The 12,982-nt window shown below is 40.9% G+C and overlaps 1 protein-coding gene across 4 annotated transcripts in view; it reads right to left on the bottom strand.

Moving 5' to 3' along the window:
• Positions 1 to 234: 234 nt before the first annotated feature.
• The window catches only part of LOC137892452 (myosin IXb), a 31,087-nt gene continuing 18,339 nt past the window's right edge, over positions 235 to 12,982 (bottom strand). For 2 of the 4 annotated variants that reach the window (XM_068737574.1, XM_068737575.1), the window contains exons 21-41: positions 12,604 to 12,753; positions 11,978 to 12,123; positions 11,170 to 11,493; positions 10,960 to 11,041; positions 10,523 to 10,720; positions 9,063 to 9,169; positions 8,858 to 8,934; positions 8,281 to 8,465; positions 5,564 to 5,668; positions 5,140 to 5,310; positions 4,997 to 5,038; positions 4,790 to 4,901; positions 4,610 to 4,683; positions 4,328 to 4,520; positions 3,894 to 4,022; positions 3,277 to 3,382; positions 2,925 to 3,056; positions 2,454 to 2,577; positions 1,991 to 2,091; positions 1,767 to 1,891; positions 235 to 1,339 (exon numbers count right to left, since the gene is read on the bottom strand). In XM_068737574.1, coding sequence (XP_068593675.1) covers positions 1,050 to 1,339; positions 1,767 to 1,891; positions 1,991 to 2,091; positions 2,454 to 2,577; positions 2,925 to 3,056; positions 3,277 to 3,382; positions 3,894 to 4,022; positions 4,328 to 4,520; positions 4,610 to 4,683; positions 4,790 to 4,901; positions 4,997 to 5,038; positions 5,140 to 5,310; positions 5,564 to 5,668; positions 8,281 to 8,465; positions 8,858 to 8,934; positions 9,063 to 9,169; positions 10,523 to 10,720; positions 10,960 to 11,041; positions 11,170 to 11,493; positions 11,978 to 12,123; positions 12,604 to 12,753 — 2,973 coding nt within the window. In that variant the 3' untranslated portion in view covers positions 235 to 1,049. Of the gene's footprint in view, positions 1,340 to 1,754; positions 1,892 to 1,990; positions 2,092 to 2,453; positions 2,578 to 2,924; positions 3,057 to 3,276; positions 3,383 to 3,893; positions 4,023 to 4,327; positions 4,521 to 4,609; positions 4,684 to 4,789; positions 4,902 to 4,996; positions 5,039 to 5,139; positions 5,311 to 5,563; positions 5,669 to 8,280; positions 8,466 to 8,857; positions 8,935 to 9,062; positions 9,170 to 10,522; positions 10,721 to 10,959; positions 11,042 to 11,169; positions 11,494 to 11,977; positions 12,124 to 12,603; positions 12,754 to 12,982 lie in introns of all 4 variants that reach the window. The other 2 variants (XM_068737577.1, XM_068737576.1) reach the window with 2 other exon arrangements.

Raw genomic sequence — 12,982 nt, 5'->3', positions numbered from 1 at the left:
ACCATAGGAATAAATGTAATATAGCATCTCGAAATACTCTGGTCATTTTGTTTCGAACTGATAAGTTTCTGTTCAGACAACATTTCATGTTCTTTTTTATGTTGTGCAGTGTTTCATGTACAGTATTTTTTTTTTGTATAACTAATGTTTGAACAGAATATGCAATATACTGTTAGGAGACTTGTCATTGTCAAAGCTGCATTATTGGTTATAGACATCTGTAATACAGCATGACACATTTGAAAATGGTCAGTTTATTACACAAAAATCAAACCCTGAGGATGTTCACCCCAATATGCATTATTCGGTATAAAATGTACAGGCATGCATATTAAAAAAAAAACAACTACATGTATAGACAAAACATTTACTTTGTTAATAAACTGCACAGCCAAGAGAAGTTACAGAGGGTATTTTCAGTCAGTCTAAAAGGCAGCAATATGACCATGGTGAATTGAATCAGTGGTCAGTCACAGCAATACCACAGGAACATGAAGAGCAGAAAAACATAACAAAAAAAGTTTTAGATGAACAGCAATGCCCCGAAACGCAATGTCGCTCTGTATAATTAAGAAGCACTCCGATTCTCCTACGAACCTTTTTGGTACATTTACAAGACATTTTTTCCCCCAAAAACACCATAAAATCCCATTAATACCACAGTGGTGGAGCTCAGAATAATGTTCACTAGTAAAGGGGGTTGCTCACCATGTTTTTCTCTAGACTGGTCACACAGCTTCACACAAGTACCTACTTTTTATAAAATGTGAACTGTACATTTCTGAAATCTTTTAAATGTTTTAAATCACATAGAGTGTGCATACAATACAAAGAGGCTTAGTGGTCCATACTATTGGTTCTTCTCCAGATCAGTTATAAAAACCCTGAAGGGATAGTCCGTACGATCTACCATCACAAAGCACTTTGTTTCCATAGCAGCATTGAAAAATGGAAAAAGTCTACAAAACAAAGTGCACAGATATTTTTTTGACATTCACAAATCGTTTAACACACACTTGGGAATATTCCAATTATTACAACTTGTGGTGTTATGTGCAGGTTAAATCTTCATCCTCATCGATGTAAGGGATGTCCAGGTCATCAAAGCTCCTACTGGAAGTTTTGTTGGTGATCTGAGGCTGGTCTTCGGGGGGGGAGGGTCTGTCTTGGTCGGGCAGGAAGCACATGGATTGGGTAACATCTGTCATTCGTCCTGGTGCGAACTCTCTCTGGGCATCATTATCTATCGGAAACATCAGACTTCTGACTCTCTGCGCCAGGTCAGCAGGTTTAGGTGGGCAGTCGGGTTTCTGGCTCTTCAATCGCATGGTGACCTTTCCTGGTACGAGAAACATCAGATTGGCAAACATTTCTGGTATGAGCTTGTAGTGTAGTATACACACTCACACAAAGTCAATCCCACATTCTTGTGTTGGTTTGATATTGTAGCTTAATTTTGGAAACAATGAACAAAAGACTTTTGATATAAATATAATCAGTTATTCTACTGAGGTTGAACAGTCTGTATATAGTTAGAGAGTATATGAAGTGTGCAGTGGTGTGATGTAAAAGCAGGATTGATTTGTTTTTCCTTCTTGTGTGTGTGCGTGTCTCTCTCTCTCTCTCTCTCTCTCTCTCTCTCTCTCTCTCTCAGTTTGGTGAAAAAACAACCTAATCACATCAACATGTTGTCTTCTTCTTTTTTTTCTAGTGAGCTGTCTCTTTAAATCCATAGGAAGGTGAAAATACCATACCTCCCTACTGACCTTCCGAGTCCAGGCTGCCCAGGATGTCCTCTTGACTGTCTGAGCTCATCGACGACGATGAGTCCAGGTTGTCATTGTCAGATTGGTCTTCCTCCAGGTCAGGTAACCTGCAGGCCAACTCCACCCTGAAAATAACAAAACAAGATATTATTATTCAAACTCATGTCATTTATATGAATTACCCACCGGGCATTTCACTTCAATGAAAAAAAATCTCAGCTCACTTTTCTTGCTTGATGGATTTGATCCTATCGATGAGGGTCCTCTCCATTTCGTCAGGATTTGTTTGGGCTGGAACATCCAGCGCTGAAGGCTTTTCAACAAGCTGCACAGAGATCACAGTGGTTGGAGTAGGTTTGGGTTTCAGCTGATAAATTAAGACACTGGCTTCAAATCAGATTAATTTTATTCCAGAAAAAATTGATATTACTGTAATATACTCTTAAGAATGTAAAAGTTTATCCATCAAGTCATTTAGCTGCAAAAAAGGTGGAGATTTTGAGTTTTTCTTTGGTTAAACATTATATGCATTAAATATTGGGTGACAGTGGCTAACTCTGTCTTATACTGCCAATCTCCCAGATTTTATTCCAGCCAGATTGACAGATGTAAAAACTGAAATTTAAATGACTGACAGAGGCTGCTTGACCTGGGTGTTATTCTTTTGGTCTTGAAGTTTTCTCTCACCGTGTTTTGTCTCCTCAGTTTGAGCTGATTGACAGCCAGGGCCTCTGCGTATTCCAGCTCCTGGATATTCTGCATTTTCTCATTGTAGCGTCTGAGCTGCTCAGAGATCAGGATATCAACACACCTGCAGGCAACACGGTCAAAGATGAATACACCCCCATAAACACAATGTCCATCTCTAGAAATACATACTGTGTATCCAACAAGAGCACACAGAGTACTTTGAAGCCAGGCGACCCCACCTAGACTGATCCCTACCGATGACCTCTTTATATCTTTATGATCCATAAACATTTTTGGATTGTGTATATATATATATATATATATATATATATATATATATATATGTATGTATTTGTATTTGCACCTTATTGTTATCTTAGACTTCTTACATTTGCACTCTTTCCACTTTGTATTGCAAATAAATAAAATAAAATTTCCTGAAGGTTTAATGGAGTGTGCGGTACTCACATCGTAGTCTTGGCCACATCCTTCATACCCAGGAAGGGGTCATCCACATCAGGTGAACGCAGTACGCAGGGGGCAAACACGATAGCAAGAGAGCTTGGTGACATCTTATTGTGCTCTTCCTCCTTTGCAACCCTAAAAAAAAAGACACTCACATGAAGCTCTCAAAGGACTTTTATCTCACACAAGTCAACAACGGAATCAAATAATCACTGCGAGGAGTGGAGGATTCTTTGCATCAAACATTTTAGAATAATGTGGAAATCTTTTTGTTTTGGCAAAACACAGGACGTAAGCATTACAGATAATGAGTAGACGCAGAAGAAGGGAATAAGGGAATAAGGGATCGTCCTACCTGACAAGGTGAAAGACGAGTCGCTCCAACGTGTTGTAATTGGCAGGCGGAAGTTCATCAATCTTTTGGTATACAGCCCTTATCCTCTCAGCTTTCTCTGGCAGCTCTGGAGGTAAACAAACATGGAGATCAACAGGGTTGTCCTTCAAACAAAGGATTTTGATGTCTAATCGATTAGTTGATTTAATCGACAGATCTGTAGAAACAAGGTTCTCCACAAAGAATCACACAAAAGCAACACAATACTTTGTAAGTTTACGAGTGCACATAAGTTTGAAATAGGTCATTCAGCATGAAAAAAACTTTTAAAAAAATGACTAATTGCCTAAAGAAATCTTAGATGACTAGTCCCAAAATAACAGATTAGTTGACTAATCGACTTAGAGATCAATAAACTTAAAAAAACTGGTCAGAGTAAACATTCATATCAGGAATTCCTATCACTTATGACAAGTAAAGCGGAAAGCATTATTCTTATTCATTGACAACTATTGGAATAATTGAGTCATCGTTAAGTCATTTTCTAGCAAATAAGCCAAAAGAAATGACTAGTTGCAGCTTCTCCAATGTGGGGATTGGCTTTTTTTCAGTTTGACATACCATCAATATTTACTCACCCACGGCATGCAGGAAGTCGCTGTAGAGGGAGAAGGTCATGAGGGGGTCCGGCAGCTCTCTGAGCCAACGTTTAACCAGACCTGTGATGGTGTGGATGGGGTAGTTGTCTAAACATGGCCCTTCAGGATCTAATGCCACAAAACAGAACACACGGATGAAACGCACCAAAAAGCGTACAATAATATTATTATGACTTTTCATTTCTCATAATCAGGGGACAAAGGATGTGATTAAAAGTATTGCGTTTTGTAGTTTTAAAAACACAGCATACAATTTATCATGAGTTCTGAAGTTATTATTTTGCGTAATTTCAAAAACAAATAAGTAAACATACACAATAACAAAGGAGTTTAGACTAAGAAAGACAAAAAAAAGAAAGAATGTAGAGAGAATATGGGAAATCCTGTGGCTGTCCTTGCAGAGAATTACTTACCAGTCTGCAGAATCTGGTGGAGCTCCCTCGCTCGGCAGGTTGAGCCCGACTTGCGGTAGATACCCTCCGTGTAGAGGCCATTCAGCTCCACGTGCATCAGCAACAACTCCACCACTTTGGGCACAGGGTTGGCTTTACTGGTGAGGACACACACCTGCACTCCAAAGTGAAGTGAGCCTGGTACACTGTCATCCTATCACAAGAAAAGACAAGAGGAGGTTAAAATAAAGTTATTCAATCATAATATGGTATTTGTAGGAGTATGTAAAAACGTTACTCTACCTGTCTGGCACGCCGTGTCGAGCAATTTGTGATGATATTGGACAGGCATTTCTTGTGACATATCAATTTGCAAGCTGAAAATAAAAAAACAGAGGGGAGAAAAAAAAGAGTTTTGAACATTTAAAAAACAAAAAAAACAATGCCGTCACATTTTGTGTTCATGCAGCTCTTTGAACTCACCACTGCACATGTAGGCTTTCTCCATTCCCCAGATGTAGGAGCCACACAAGTCACACGACTGCATAATGTTCACCTGGTATGTGCTGAACAGGTGATCCAGAGGACTATTAGGCTGTAGAGAGAGGATGTACAGACAATGCACTGGGATGATTTACATGGATGTGCAATGCAAAAACTTCACAATGCAGATAATGATATTCAACGTACACATTTGTCCTTTTTCCTCCTCTTCTTCGTCGTCTTTGTGGCCTGAGAGAAGCCAGAAGTGAGATTTATGAACGAGTCAAGGGATAGTTTATACTCACCAAGTCGTTTAGAGACTGATGATTGACTGAAAATCTCAGATTTACCTTGGCTGGTTCAGACTCCACTCGTTTCAGCTCGCCCCTTATAAAGCCGTCCAGCACAGACTGAAACAAGTTGACCACCAACGAGACCTCCGTCTTCTTCTTGGACCCTGCTAGTGTGTTCACTTTGTTGTGGTAGCCCTTCATCAGATCTTTGTAGCCAATTTGGGGCTTCTGTTGGTCGCAGAGTATTCATGAAAAGTCAGTGACCACTTTCCACCTTCTTAATTTGGCTCGTTTGTAAGACATTCAGTAGCAGAACAAGAATAAGTGACTTAATGGTAAAATAAACCTGAATTAATCTACATAACAACATCCAAAACCCTATAAAATAACTGCAGAAGGTAAGTCAACAACTATAAAAAAAGTGCAAAATACTGTTCCTCTACTTTCTAGATTGTACAGAGGAGGAAGAAGCTGAACTGACCTTGACGGAGTACATTCCTTTGATGGTATCTCTGAACTGCATGGTGGCTGAGAGGAAGATGCTCTCTGTTGGTGACAGATCTTTTCTACTTCGCAGCTCATTCACCTGAGGACAAAGACGAGGAAAGTATGAACAGGTGGAACACAGGGTTTTTCACATTTGAGAGGGGCATAGCAAGCAACAAAGGACAGTTAAGTGGCCTGTGCCTTAACCTTTCGGCTACCGGGGTAACATTCTTTGGAGATTGGACAATAATAATAATAAAATTGATGTAACTATTCCACTATGAAAATTAACACATACATATATTTTATATAAAAATAAGGCATTTTAAAATATGTATATAAATAAATATCAAAAACTGTGTACATTGACCAGTAAATTGATACAATACCAATATCAAAACTGCACACATAAAATTGAGCACATTTTTATTGAACCTTTACTTTTGGCAGGATAGTCCCACCGAGATTTATAATCTCTTTTCGAAGGGAGTCTTTCCCAAGAAGGCAGCAAATAAATGGCACATAAAAGTACAAATTACAGACTTACAGGCTTTCCCACGGCCTTCAAGGCCGCCAGAGTCATCCCCCTTCTGAACAAACCATCACTTGACCCCTCTGATGTCAAGAACTTCAGACCGGTTTCTCTTCTACCCTTTCTATCCAAAACACTTGAACGTGCTGTCTTTAACCAACTGTCTTCCTATCTCCACCAAAACAGCCTTTTGGACCCTCATCAGTCCGGGTTCAAAGTGGGTCACTCGACAGAGACGGCCCTCCTTGCGGTGACAGAGTCGCTTCGCGCCGCGAGAGCTAACTCTCTCTCCTCTGTCCTGATTCTCCTGGACTTGTCTACGGCGTTTGACACTGTGAACCATCAAATCCTCCTCTCATCCCTCGAGGGGATGGGCGTCTCAGGCTCTGCACTCTCCCTGTTTGCATCCTACCTGACGGGTCGATCCTACCAGGTGACCTGGAGGGGGGCCGTGTCGGAACCACGCATGCTGACTACGGGGGTTCCGCAAGGGTCAGTTCTGGGCCCCCTTCTCTTCTCGCTCTACACAACATCTCTGGGTTCTGTTATTCGCTCGCATGACTTCTCCTACCATTGTTATGCCGATGACACCCAGCTGGTCTTGTCATTTCCCCCCGGGGACACCCAAGTGGAGACGCGCATCGCTGCGTGTTTGGCTGACATCTCGAAGTGGATGACGACACACCACCTCAAGCTCAACCTAGACAAAACTGAGCTACTGTTCCTCCCGGGGAAGGGTTGCCCGCACCGGGACCTGTCCATCACCATTGATGATACCGTGGTGACGCCAACTCGGACTGCGAGGAACCTGGGTGTGACCCGGGATGACCAACTGTCATTCTCGGCAAACATTTCATCCGTTACACGCTCCTGCAGATTCCTGCTCTACAACATCAGGAGGATTCGTCCCTTCCTGACTGACGAGATGGCGCAGGTTCTCATCCAGGCTCTTGTCATCTCCCGCCTGGACTACTGCAACTCTCTACTCGCCGGAGCCCCGGCGTCGGCCACCAGACCTCTGGAGCTTGTCCAGAAAGCCGCAGCTCGCCTGGTGTTCAATCGCCCCAAGTTCTCCCACACAACTTCCTTTCTCCATTCTCTACACTGGCTCCCTGTAAGAGCTCATCCAGTTTAAGACTCTGGTGCTAGCCTACAGGGCAGTGAAAGGAACAGCTCCTTCCTATCTCCAGGCCATGGTCAAGCCTTACACCCCCGCCCGACCACTTCGCTCTGCTGCCTCGGGGCGATCGGTTGCCCTGTCACTCAGAGGTCCTGGCGGCCGATCGACCCGGTCACGGCTGTTTTCTGTCCTGGCCCCACAGTGGTGGAATGAACTTCCCACTGATGTCAGGACAGCAGAGTCGCTGCCCATCTTTCGGCGCAGGCTGAAAACCCACCTCTTCAGGAAGTGCTACCCTGAGCCTTTCACTTAGCACTTATTGTTTTCATACTAGCTTGTTGCACTTATTGTATTCGTATTACTTATAGCACTAACTGTTTTTCTTGTTTCTGCACTGCACTTTGGCTCTGAGTTATGCTCTGCTTCATGCTCTTAGATGCTTGTTTGGGAAAAGGAAATGTACTTATGTCTTCTGGTGACTAGTAGTTCTTTTGATTACCAATGTTGATGCACTTATTGTAAGTCGCTTTGGATAAAAGCGTCTGCTAAATGACTGTAATGTAATAATGTAATGTAAAAACAAAACAACAAATTGAATTCAATTATTTATGAATGAATAAATAAAGTTGTTTATTAACAGTTAAAATAATCATTAATCCTGTTTTTAAAATCTTGCATGCTTACAAAATAATGTAGTTTAAAACGACTCTGTAGCACTTTTACCAAAGTTATTTCACAGTGGTTTTTTCCCCACAGTTTAATTTCATAATGCCACTTTTAACAACATTGTTGTTGTTGGTCATGTACACCGTATCGCCCCTCAGCCACTCACACTGCCCCATCCATGACGGCTGGATGTGTGTGCTAAATGTATGTTTATTCTGTGGATAGATAAAAAGTGTTGAGTGTTGATAAAAAGATGGAGGCCAGTATATGACAACACTGTACAAAACTGCACATCTACAGTAGAAACACACGAGAGCCATATGTGTGTCAAGGTTTGAATGTGCTTAAAGTAAAACCTGAGTTCGCTGCTTTCCTCCTCCGGTGTGGATCTCACCTGATTGCCGAGGAATTCGTCCAGGTTTCTCAGCTCTTTGGGGTCGGTGATCTCGCGCTCCAGAGACGTGTTGCACTGCAACGCCCGTGTGGCCCGGCTGATTCGAATGGTCGGGTTTCGACTGACCCTCTCACTGTCCTGGTTTGGCCTGTGGTAGGGATGTGGACTGTAGCTGGCCAAGGTGACTGCAGTCAGACGAGGGAGATGTGGCATTATTAGTCTGACATGACAATTAAACATTTTAACAAGAAATCTACTGGTGATGAAGGTAGGATTTGTTCTTCAAGATGATCAGAAAATAACCCCCAGATGGCAGTAAAGAGAATAAGTGTGTTAACCAGTGATGTATGATGGTAAACTCTACTTGTTATATAGTAAACACTAACATCATAAGAAAAACTGCATATAATAAACTGTGATTGTTTCCTCTTTCCTTTAGACCTTGTCCTACATACATTTACTACAGTGCTTTCAACTGTCCCTTTTGCTTCATATTTAAAGTGTATGAGTATATTTCTAATACTCTGCATTGTACAACTAAATATATTAAGATGGCTGCTTTGCTGCTTTTGGTCACCTGTTGTATTTGATGGGTCGTTGACCGGGGAATATTTAGGCGCCCGCTTTCTCAGGAATTTACTGAGAAACCAAATCCTGTACGAAAGACAGTCTGTATCAACTCCATGCAGCAACATATCAATTACAGTATGTATTGTTAAAACATGAAGTTTGGTCCTGAAAACATTGAACAATTTCCTTTGAACTGAGTGAGAGAGTTTTACCTCTCAGGAGTTGTGAGTTGTGATTGGTTAGATCCTTGTTGTCTCGAGTCCTCATTGGTGCTCTTGGATAGAAAACTGAACCTTGACCCATCCGTTTCTGCTGGTATCTGCAACAGTATCAAAACATGAACATGCTCTAAGCCAAAATACATAACTTGATAACCAAAAACTCAAAAGAACAAACTATCGTAAGAAAACCACATTTCCCCACCATGCAGCGGCTGCACCACCCTAAACCAGGCCACATAAAACTGATAAAGTATTAGCACCGCAGCGGTAGTCCTTCACCATTTTTAACTCATGCAAAGCCGCACTGTCTCCTGCCACCAGCTGAACGTTGACCTTTTTGGATTTAATCAGTATGAGCAAAGTTAGTACATAAATCAATGACATTGCGTCAGTGTGTTAAAACATTTGTTATTTACAGATTCAAGTGATTCTTAAATCCTCCCCTGTTTATATTTTCATTATTGAATGTGAGTTTTTGTGAGTAACAATATTCCAGTGATGTTTCCATCAATTCAAATATAATGATTTTTGCCGTCACCTTACTCTGGGTTAATTCAATGATTGGTTTATGTTATGATGCCATGTATAGTAGATTTAAGTGTGTTCATGACTAAATAAATCAAAAGACTGAACAAAAATCAAATAGTGTCACATATAATTGCCTTAATCAGATTCATAATTAATTTGTCGTATGGTATTTGGGGTTTTTGTTCTGTAAACATGAACAAAATTCATGTTTACATGAATTTTGTCCTCTGATGCCAACCTCCTGTCCCTTCCACCAAGGACCAAGCACCGGACTTGGGGTGACAGAGTCTTCTCCGTATCTGCCCCCTTCCTCTGGAACTCTCTCCCCAAACACTTCAGAGACTGCACTGAACTTTCCATATTCAAATCCTAAATCAAAACCCACCTTTTCAAAACTGCTTTTAATGTGTGACCATTATTGTGTGTTTTATGTTTTTTTTTTTTGTGTATAGATTTTATATATGATGATTTTAATGTGAAGTGTCTTTGAGTACTGTGAAAAGCGCTCGATAAATAAAATGTATTATTATTATTATTATTATTACAAAATGAAGAGAAATTAAGCAACAAGCCAAAATAATGAAAGTTACAATCCCTGTCTTAATTTTTAAGTGACGAAGAAACAGTGACTGAAAAGCAATACACCATATTCTGTGGTAACTCTGAACTGTACCTGCTGACCGAAAGCTCATTTGAGAAAAAAAAGAGACAAAAAAAGATCAGAAATGAGCTTTGGAAATGTGCTTTTAAGATTTCCTTTTTGTGTTTCGGAAACAAGAGCACTTTTTTTTTCCTCCTTGGCTGCGGAACAGAAACGAGAAGTCCCAGAGCAATGCAACCGTCAATCCGTTTGGGACATAGACATGCAAGGCCTGCATGCAGAGGAGAGTCGTGGTCGGTCTAAATGTCCCTTCGGTCAGTACCTTGACCTGGGATTTGGCGGCCCGGAGATCCACGCTACTGGCCGCGTTCCTCAGGCTGGCTACATGGGGGCTGATGGGAGGCAGCGGAAAGCTCCAGTACTCGCTCTCCTTGGAGGCCCCAACGTTCATCATCAGACCGCTGCGGGCGTGGGCTAAGCGCCGCTTGCGTTTGGGCTGCTTGCGGAAACGCACCCTGACCTGATTGGGCCAGGAAACGTGATGAGGCACAGACTGGGAGCCCTTCTTTGATTCATGCGTAAGGAGCCTCCATTTGTGTGGTTGTCAGTTTACAGCACACATAACTACAGTTCTTTGAAATGCCAATGCCAACATTTATAGTTGTACAGGACATTTACAACTGTATGAGGAGCAACATGTTAAATGGATTGAATGTTCTAGTGTTTAGAATGATGTAATACCATATTGACAAAGATTACCTCGCTGGTAGAGGGTGAGCTATCAGAGCCTGATGAGCTGATCGTTGATAGTTCATCAACAGACAAGGACTTCCCTTTGAGCCTGCGTTGCAGAAGGAAACAAGAACACAGCTGTGTAAACATCTTGTTATGAGATTGACACAAAATCGAAACACATGATTTGATTGGTGAAACACAAAGGAAGTTTATGATGTTATTAAAAGAGCTTACAGAAATTCATCTTTCCGAACGCCTCGTCGCCGCCGTAGTTCTGGACTTGATTCATCCATCCGTTCTCCGTCGCTCTTTCTTCCTGTCCACCGCTCCGCCTTCTCCTTGAAGGTCTCACTATCTGTGTAGCGCTGTAGCGAGCTGCTTTTAGAGGGGCTGGTGGAGCGGTCATCACTGCCAACTTTAGGTTCCAGTGGGAGGGAGAGGGGCCTGTTGAGAGGGGATCCTCTGCCCTCTCGCTTCTCTCTGCTCGTGGACCTCTGCTGGGTCCTGTTGGGGCTGAGCTCCACTTTTTGCTGCCTCGTCAACTCCTTTTTTGTCAAACTGTTATGTAAGAACCACTAAATCAGACTGGCATCAGAAAAACATATCCATAATACAAATGGTTATGCTTTATTTTCGGTTTTGAATCAAATTCCACTTAAAATACAACTGAACAGAACAAAAAATCCCACATTTTTTTGTTTATGCTTTTTAATAGTTGACCACTACAGTAACTAACATTTTTTTTTTACATTAATTCTATGGCTTGATAAGAAAATAGTTTTTTCAAAGACAAGCGCACTATTTGATTTGTTTTTTAAACAAACACAAACACAAAAATTGTGATTATAGAGGCAGTTCTGTGTTTCAGTCAGGGTTGGGTGGATGGCATGCAGCACATTATCCCATTACACCCATCATGTTATGTTAACAAAATGGACCCAATATTTACACGTTTCATTTTCACGTGTCTTGGAGAACCTGCTAAAATACATGTGCTGACTTCTTTTCTAAAATCATGCAGTTGTGTAGGTTTAGTATGTACCTGTCCCGTCCAAGCCGGGTCTCGGACGCGTTCTTATCATCCTCCGTCTTATGTTGGTGCTTTGACTTCTTCAGCGAACTCCTCCATGCTGTCTGGATCACTGTAGCAGCTCGGTTTTGGTTCTCGTAAAACTCACGCCAGTTTCTCTAAAAAAACACCAGAAATCCTCAGTCAACTTTAATCTGTTGTACTTTTACTTTATTTTTTGGATAGGATACTGAGTAGGAAAGACACAGGGATGTACAATATTACTTTTGTTTTAGTTTCTACTAGGTACTGTTGTATTACTTCTGATACATTTTATAATTTTACTTTAGTTTTCTAATCTTATGTTGTTGTAATTTACTTTTTCTATTTTAGATTTTTTTTTCTATTTTACTATATTTACCTTACTGTTATTGCTTTTCTATTTTGCACTGGTGTCAGTATTTGTTCTTAAACACATATGTTTTTTTTCTTTTTCTTTTGTTGTAATCTTTGATATCACAACAATTTCCTTCGGATTAATAAATCTTATTTTATCTATAACATCCTAGGAAACCTGTGATTGGATGATTTTAATTCTGATAGTCTCCTTGAGGAAATTTCCATGCTTTTTTTACAGTATTTTATACTATGAATGGTACCTGTATAATCATTGTGGCATCTCTTTTTTGCAAGTAGTGCAGCCTTAACAGAATGGCACGGACCCAGCGCTGCACGATGATGATGTGACGCATCATTTCTTTGTTGTGAGTGTCTTGGAGCAGCTGCCGCTCCTTCTCCTTGAGAAACACCTGAGTAGATGAAAGAGAGACACACAAATGATGAAACCACTGGGAACATTTATACTGTGTTATCTGTGGTACATTTTAATGCATACATTACTTACATTATGTGACTTTTATGTGTTTTTATGACTTTAAGTAAAGCATGAAATCTGCTATGTCTTTTTAGGAAGTGATTCATGACAATAATTAACTTTAAGAGACATTTTAATGTTCACAAAATTCCTGCTTGTCACGT

Source organism: Cebidichthys violaceus, unplaced genomic scaffold (genome assembly GCF_023349555.1).
Source record: "Cebidichthys violaceus isolate CVI_PGR_0920_01 unplaced genomic scaffold, fCebVio1.0.p SCAF_8, whole genome shotgun sequence".
In the NCBI taxonomy this organism is placed as follows: Eukaryota; Metazoa; Chordata; class Actinopteri; order Perciformes; family Stichaeidae; genus Cebidichthys; species Cebidichthys violaceus.
The sequence above is the reverse complement of the archived record's forward strand: the minus strand, read 5'-3'. Positions and strand labels throughout refer to the sequence as shown.